General features: G+C 39.8%; 1 protein-coding gene across 1 annotated transcript; it reads left to right on the forward strand.

Annotated features, from left to right (window-relative positions):
* The first annotated feature begins 532 nt into the window (after positions 1-532).
* LOC145484537 (uncharacterized) lies at positions 533-6238 on the forward strand. The gene is made up of 6 exons (XM_081463132.1): positions 533-822; positions 1152-1438; positions 1654-1830; positions 2977-3147; positions 4131-4301; positions 6009-6238. Exons 1-6 carry the CDS (start codon positions 533-535, stop codon positions 6236-6238), a joined length of 1326 nt encoding a protein of 441 aa, XP_081319258.1.
* The last annotated feature ends 2773 nt before the right edge of the window (positions 6239-9011 follow it).

Consider the following 9011-nt stretch of genomic DNA (forward strand, 5'->3'; position numbering starts at 1 on the left):
TGTTTGGCCAGGCCTTACGTGCACTTGCGCTGACTTGCGATGGCATGCAGTGACTTTGGTCGAGGTCAAATTTGTATGTAAGTGACGTCCAGTAACCTATTATTAGCCAGTGAAATACAGGATATGTCTGACTTGAAATGGTTTTTTGCGACTTGCGTGTGTAAGCGAGGAAACTTGCGAGTCCGTTTGCCCACCCAACGCAAGTCTCTACGAAGTTCAACTTGCAGCTACTTGCGACTGGTTGGGAGTCTGTTTGCCCAGGGCTCAAATGGTAGTCGAAAATTTCTGGTTACAATTTTGGCTCGCATTCTTAGCCTTTGACGCTGTATCAATTGAAAATGAATTTGAGTGACTTGATTGACCTGACTCAATTTTTTCAGGCGTTAGCTTATTAATTAAAGTCTAAATTTACGAATGTCGTTACCTAGACAAATCGGCAAGAATTCATATACAGTACATGTAAAGCATTTCACGTAATAAACAATTTTTTCTCCAGATTTCCACAAGCCTTTATCAACAGGCAGATAAAAAAATGTGGTTTGCGTTTGCCATTCAACTTATCAGTGTGTTGCTGATGTTCCAGCCTGATCAAGGTTTAAGCTGTGACCAGGCTGACTGGGGAGTGAGCCTGGACAGAGCAACTTGGTCCAAATGTCCCAATACTAACACATACCTAAGAGGGTTGTGGAGGAATGACCGACATCCGGGAGATGAAAGAGTTGGGCGCATCGAATATGGAAGGTGTTGCAAAGCCACTGAACCCAGTTATGCCAATCAGCCTGCAACCTGCTCAAATGCAAACTGGCTGTACACGCTGGATGGGTGAGTTATTAGAAAAATGAAGATCACTGATGGCAAAACGCAAGAAAACATTGCAGGATCGAAACTTGAACCACTGGAATGAAAAACTTTCAAAAAAGCACGTTGAAGTTTTAGTGCAATATCGATCGTTAACGCAGTTTATTTAATAACTTTTTTTTATTGTTAGATGGAATATTGGAATTGTTTGAAGCGACACTATTTTCTGTTTCGCTGTCGCGAAAATTATAAATTTCTCGTTAATGTAGTCTTCAAAAGTCCTGTATACCACAAAAGTATAAATTTCTCGTTGTTAATTTTTGTACTTGACAAAAGTTTCCGTCTCTTTTCAGTTTTAATGTCTGGGCTCTGTGTCCAAATGGTTACTATTTGAACGGCCTCAGATTGGGCGCTGGACCACCTGCATACCTACTGCACATTGACGAGGCACAATGTTGCCATCCACAGGGTCACCCCAACAGTTACGAGCACTGTTACGATGAAGATGTCACCCATTCGTTCGACAACAAGGGTTGGAGTGAATGCAAACAGGCGGGATACTTCATGACCGGCTTCTACAAAAGCAGTTGCAACGACATTTACTGCATTGAAAAGTTCAGATGTTGCAAGATGAAGAAACGTAATTTTGATTTTATTAACTTAAATCACGAATTACCTGTTCTGAAGATAACAACCCACACAGAAAACTTGCATTCTAACTTACCTTTTCCAACATTACTACCTGTTCGTCAACTTAACATTTACAATCAATGCTTTAAGACATCTTTGGTACCGGAAAAAATTAATTCGAACGAATAAGACTCTTCCTAGTTCACTAAAACACGTTTCTTTCAGCGGTTATCAATGGCGGATGGAGCGCCTATGGAGACTGGAGCGCGTGTAGTGTGACTTGCGGAGCTGGACAGCAAGAGCGCTTCCGCACTTGCACCAATCCCCCTCCCTCTAATGGTGGAGCACAATGCTCTGGATCCAACAAAGATACCAGGCCATGTAACAATGGACCATGCAAAGGTAGGCGAAAGAATGACAATTTAAAGCAAAGTGTGGAAACAGAACTTCTCAGCCCTTCACTTCATCTAAAGTAATAATTATACCTTTCTGGGGGGGACCATTCGTATTGAAGTGGCGCAATCATAAATTCTACGTTGCTTTCATAAAATTTCAAGAACACAATTATTTGCACACCATTAGCAATACCTCGTATGGATCGCATGATCAGTGTAAACGAGCAGGTGATCCATCAGGCCGGTGTTTATTTCCGGTTTCTGTAGCATCAAGCGACTAGGAGCATTTCTACTCCCCCTGGATGGGATGCTAGTCCATCCCAGGGTTAGGCGCCCAGCATTTATTTACTGGTACCCATTTATACACCTGGGTGGAGAGAGGCACTGTGAGAGCAAAGTGTCTTGTCCAAGAACACGACACCATGACTCCGGACCAGTCGATCCGGACCGGAGTGTAGTACGCAAGCCATTAGTTCACAATGCCTGAAGTTCAAATACGTCAACGGCCAAAAGAAAGGTTTATTCAAGGTATTATTTCCCTTATTAATTCTACTGTGTTTTTAAGGCGTCCATCTTATATTTTGACGACTCTACATTTGAGTGACTTTCCCCCAATGATCAAGTGGAATCCAAACGTTTTCCTTTTTGCTCAAGCGATTTACACCAGTCAGTGCTACGCGTGTCGCTTCCTCGCAACTCTACACTTAAGGCTGGCGCAACCGTTTCAATGCCGCACATAGTGGCTGAAATAAATTGGGCCACGGGTCTTAGTTTAACTTGTCACTTGTTTTCTTTTTTTCTATGCATTGGAAGAAGTAAACCATCTAAAAGAAATTTACAAAAAACGTACCTCTAATACTTGCTTTCTCTAAAACAGAATGATATAAGAGCAACACCCAGACTAGTGATGGCGGCCGATAGAGTTTTCGTTTTCCTTATTGGAATGGAAGCTTTCTGATTTTCTCAATTTTTGTCCGCCAGTCAAGGCAAATCGCGAACGCGTACTTGCTAAATTTTTTTTTCTCGGCATATTCCACCAAATCTTGACTCCAGTAAACCAGATTAAAGGTAATTAAAATAGCATTGTCTCTCCTTATTATTGGAAAACTACACTTAAATTCGATTTGTGTTGTTATCATTTGTTGTTGTGCAGTGGACGGGGGCTGGAGTGACTTTGGAGACTGGAGCGAGTGCAGTGCACCATGTGGCGGTGGCATTATGACGCGAAGAAGAACCTGTACCAATCCCCCTCCGTCAAATGGTGGCGCTTGTTGTGTTGGAGACAACCTGGAGGCAAAAAGCTGTAACACTAGTTCTTGCGAAGGTAATATTTTTAGGCGCTAGACTGTCTAATAATTTAGATAATGCAGACATCATATCTTTACTCCCATGATCTTTCTTCGTCCAACCTCATAGTTGTGGGGATAACCCACATATGGACGATATTTCCTGACTCAGGTTGTATTCTCAAATCAATGTGTATCATTTGAAGGCCTAGAATGTCCAAAAGATAAAAAAAAAAAAGAACAGCTCTCTCAATGTGAGCATTGAACAACTAATACTATTTATGTTAAACTCTTTTTGTTTTATTTTGCCTGTATATGTATACTAAAGAAAACCTCGCAGAATTTTGCTTTTGACAGCATCACTCTATATCACGTCATCAAAATAACTGATTCTTCGTGCGAAGCCATTCATATGGAAATGTGTTCCGCCTACATGTTCATTTTCATGCAGATCAAGCTCATTTTGATATGAAGGGTTTGCCACGGAGACTCGTTTTGAAACAGAGGCACGAGGTAACTCGGAAATGGCGTATTGATTGACTGACGGGCTGAATAACTGACTGACTAGCCCACTGATTGATGGATGGATAGTTCGTTGAATGCATGGATGGATGAATTGATTGATTGACTAATTGATTGATTGACTGACTAACTGAATGATTGACTGATTGATTGATAGATTGATTGATTGACTGACTGACTGACTGACTGATTGATTGATTGATTGATTGATTGATTGATTGATTGATTGATTGATTGATTGAATCAATGGTCGGTCTGTCGGTTGGCTGATTAATTCATTGATTGATTGGTTGATTGATCGATTGGTGGATTGATTGATTGATTGATTGATTGATCGATTGATTGATTGGTTGGTTGGTTGGTTGGTTGATTGGTCGGTTGGTTGGTCGGTTGGTTGGTTGGTTGGTTGGTTGGTTGGTTGGTTGGTTGGTTGGTTGGTTGGTTGGTTGGTTGATTGATTGATTGATTGATTAATTGGCGTGTTATTCTACCTTCCCAGTGGATGGTGGTTGGAGCGATTGGTCAGCGTATGGTGAATGTAACAAGCCCTGTGGTCGAGGCAAGAAATACAGGCACCGCACCTGCACCAACCCACCCCCCTCAGAAAACGGAAAGAAGTGTAAAGGAAAATCTAGGCAAGGCAAGAGGTGTAAAGTGAAGCCGTGCACAGGTATGATCAAACACATTACCCGTACGTCGTCTAATATCTAACAAATAAATTCCATGTTGCCTGCGTCTGTTAGGATAAGGATAAGGATAATTTTATTTTAAGTCGTAAACGTGGGGAGTGGTTGCCCAATCTCCCCAGCCAGGGACTCATGACAAAAACGCACGACTATTTAAAATAACACTCTCACTTAAATTAGTAGAATTCTACGAGTATACTAATGCAATGCTGTAATCTGATTGGCTGAGCCATTGCACTCTATCAGGTCGTCAACGAAATGGCGACGTTTTTTTTGTTTTTCCAAAGTTTTGGAGGAAAATTTTGATGCAAATGGATAATTCAATTCCTAAAGGAACAACATTTACGGTTTCTTGACTTTAAAAAAAGTTGAAATTATTGAAAAACAATGATGCGCGCGCGTAAACAACTTCAATTTTAAATGACAATTCGATCCGAGTGATCTTTTTAAGGCGCAAAGTTTAATACTACGTCGAGAAATAATTGGAAACCGTTGTCTGGAGTAAATTTTAGTAAGAATTCTTCTAAAACAATTTTATTATTCGCTCTCGATTTCTATGAGGTGATAGTTGATTCGGCCTTCGGTCTCATCAACTATCACCTCACAGAAATCTCGAGCTCATAATCTAATTGTTAAATAACATTCTAACTTACAATTACTATATTCGTTAAGATAAATTCAGAATTTAAATATAAATATTCCTAAGAGTACGATTATGTTCAGTAATTGATCACAGTTGACGTTCAAAAGTGGTACACCAAAAACGTGGCACACGAGGAGATAGCCGAGTGTGTTAGTGATGTTCTTACCACATTTTGACTCCTTCTGTGATCTGTTACTGAACAGACGCATGACAAGATGGCAGGATTCTATCTGTTTTATAATAAGGAAACAAAAACCAAATAAAAAGGTGACAAAAATAAGATTTGGAACAGCGTATATCTGCAGGGGAGGGGTATTTTTCTTTGCCAGACAGATGGGTCTATAATCGGACTGGCTTCTAACTGACTTTCTCTTTAACTGACTTTCATGTCCTTAACTTTGATTAAGGCCGCTCTTGAGAGAGCAGCGCACCCTCTTGGAAGTAAATCTCTTAGCTTTGGATAAAACAGCCACTGCCTCAAAAAACGTATCGTGCAACATTTTTAATCTCTAATTGTACAAGCATTGATATCTTTTATGTATGTTTCAACAGGAGGGAATTGAGAAACAAAGTCCTGCGAAACGAAATTGGCAGGTAATATTGGACCATGTTCCTTGTGTACTTAAGAACACCTGGGTTTTCTAAGTACCTTAGTGTTACGTGAACTAACTTTTTCTGCAGAGTTTTGTTCTTCCAAAACAACTCTTAAGCCCCACAAAAACGCTCAAAATTTGGTACTGTGGACCGCTGGGGAACGAAAGTGTCCGTGGCTTGAAAGTATTGAACCTATCAAATAAATATTGGCTGTGTAGTGTGTTAGAAATGAAGACATCTTTTTATGAGGTATGCTTTTCCTGTATATGTGCTGCTCACGAGTTTGTAGCTGTTTCTCTTAGATCAGGTGATCGGTTAATAACATATTATGCTTTACACCGTGAATGAAATAAGTTCTAGTGGTAACTGAAGGCTCCGCAGAGTGATCAGCAATCCTACAAGATCTTAAGGAATACAAACCTAACCTAATTACTAATTATCATTATTCTTGCAGATCCACCGTTAACAGATCGGCCGGGGAAAAAATGGGAATTACTTTCAACAGCTCTTGAATGGCGCCTGGGTAAACACAGCTTTGGAAATAACATAACGAGGTTTATTACAAGGGATTATGTTCGAATCCACGGCATCGCTTTGGATATTGCTGCTGTTACTATTGTTAATCGGTTATATCTTTTGCTATCTTTTGCTTTTGTTGGTGTGGGACAAATAAAACAAGTTTAGAATGACGGAATTTGCTGTGGTGATATCTATTGTTATTTAATTACTTATGCTATGATTAAGGCCATTTACCAAAACCATTTGATACCGTTTATCAAACGTCATGATTCAATTTAGCGCGCTCCTTCCAGTAAACTCCCCTTTAAATGAGAGTAGCCGCCATTATTACATAATACTGGGGGTCACTAAGTTAGGCATCTTGAACCGAGTGCCCAGTGAACGCTACTGAGGCCCACGCTCTGCACGGAAACGTTTCATATTTTAGAGCCTCAGAAATAACGCTTTCATGATTCTGAGCATAAATTCCAAATTTAACCAGTATTTTTAAGGAAGGTAGCGAGCTCCAAAAGTCTTCTCCCCCTTCTCAGTCGAACACTGTAATTTTATCCCCTGTTTCTCGAAAAAAAATTACACTCAATTTTTGAAAGCAATTTTCCTTTCCCTTTGAAGTTCAAAAAATCGGGATTCACTGTTTGCACATCCAATTTTTTTGAACGATATCCCTGATATTATTGCCTGAGTTCAAAAAGTGCGTGAAGAGTGGGTCATTAACGAGAAAGTTCTAACGTTAGTAAAAAACAAAACAGAGAAACAAAACAAAAACAAGAAAAGATCCTCTACAATCCACGACGAGAAATCAGAAAACTGTAACATATAATCTGCTGACAGTTCAAATTTTGACCAAAATTTCTGCATGAATTTCAAAATGAAGTTGTCTTTTCTTGGGTCAGATAAGTCGGGAGTAAGTGTTTCTTTAAAACATGATTTTGCATTGAAAATATGGAAAGTGCTAAGGAAATGCGTTATGTTTAATGTTTTAGGCCTCTGAGAAGAGTCACAGCAAATTTCAATCCTATTTCGTAAATGACAATTGAAAAGACATACTAGGAATCACTGCTGAGGCTTTGTTTGAGGCTTTTCATCTTTGCTTTTTATGCACAGGAAGTGGCACTAACTAATGTAGCTATAATCTCTGGGGAGCTCCCATATAAAAGGACTAGGGTTTTCCGGGAATTATAAAAAGAACCCCCACCCTGTTTCGTGGGCGTGGCTTGATTTTTTTTTTACCCCTAAGAGGTACCAATTCTAAAACAACACATTAATTGACGCTTTCAAAGATTTTAATAGCATTAACCAAAAATGTATGAATTCCTTCATCGAGCCAAATTTTGCTCGTTAGAGACTAAGAATGGTCAATTAGACCGATTTATGGCGAAAAAGAAAGTTTTGGAGAAAATTTGTGCTTTTCTTTAAAGACGATTGCTTCGGATACCTTCTACTCGTAAAGTTGATTATCAATTATCGCCTGCCATATTTTTTTTACGGCTCAATACCCCGAAAGGTACCGAAAAAACTCCCACTGCGGACCTTATGAGATACCAAAACCGCTTTTGAAACCCCTAAAAGTTGCCCCGGGATATAGTCCTGCTCAGTACAGATAGGAACAATAACAAACAAATTTATCGGTTGCATAAATGTTGTGGTAAATGCTGTGTTCAATCACTATTACTGCTCTCTTGGCTTCCCTGCTCACTGTGTATTCTGTTGTAGTTAGTGAGTAGCCTAGCCGTGTGCGGTTGCTAACAAAATGGCGGCCGTCTCTGCGTTTTTGAAGTTTCTGTGAAGAAGATTAAGATGAAGTTTGCTACTCGAGTAGATTTATACTCAAACAATCAAGTCATTCACTCTCGATTTCTACGCTTGATAAAAAGTCCTCGCTCTCATAATCCATTTCTTTTAGAGAACAACGCGAGAGGAAAACAAGGAAAATTGCTTATTCATTTATTTTATCGCAATGTAAATTTCTCTTCGTTAACCCATTTCCGGAGGCAGCTCTGTATTACTATCGAGATTTAGAGCGGTTTTCAATTGAGTGGTTTGGTTCTGGTTTTACGAAACTCACTTGAAATGCGCTCCACTAGAATTGTATTCGTACACTAACGGGAAAACAGCAATCTGGATCCAGTGTTTTCATTGGCCAAACACAACCACGTGTGGTAAATATTCTTGTGCTTGTGTTATGCCTGAGCGGTGTTTCGTTTTCACCAGGAGCCATAATCGGAGACGGAGACCGTAAGCGCGCGCCATTTCTAGTATTGGGGCTGTCCCTATGATATGGGACAATTTTTCTATTTTTAGAACAAACTGCGCCATCGCGTGCGGAACACGCGCGTACATGCTGCCTGGATTTTTGCGGATGTAGCGCGGGGGAAATGGCGTCCAAAATTACCGAACTTTTTGATATTTTTGGTCCACAACTCAATACGTTTTTTTACAGTAAGTGTCTAATTTCTCGCGCGCTGGTTGGCTCATTTTTATCATCAATAAGAGTACAGACGGATAAAATTTTAATTTATGCAAGCTTTCAAGTTCAACTTTCAGCTGTCAAACTGTCAACTTTTTAACCAATGAGTTTTTGTGGACTTTTGTAAGTAGCCAATCAAAAAGCGAGAAAAGCTATTGACAATGTTCGCGTCATTTTGAATAAAATTCACTCATCTTTGTTTACGGCAAGTTTACGGCGTCTTTTCCCCTGATTTGTCCGCGGCAATTGACCATTTTGGGGTCTTGTTATTGTAAAAAAACAAATTAACTTCAGTTTTTTATGCGTCTGTCCTCTTATTGATGATTTCGTTACAACATTGTCAAAGTTTACTGCGGAACCACTCGCCTGCGGCTCGTGGTTCCACAGCCACTTTGACAATGTTATGACGCAATTTATCATAAGCGGACGGAAGCATAAAAAACTGACGTCAATTTGTTAAATTGCACTCGC

Source organism: Orbicella franksi, chromosome 4 (assembly GCF_964199315.1).
Source record: "Orbicella franksi chromosome 4, jaOrbFran1.1, whole genome shotgun sequence".
NCBI classification, from domain to species: domain Eukaryota; kingdom Metazoa; phylum Cnidaria; class Anthozoa; order Scleractinia; family Merulinidae; genus Orbicella; species Orbicella franksi.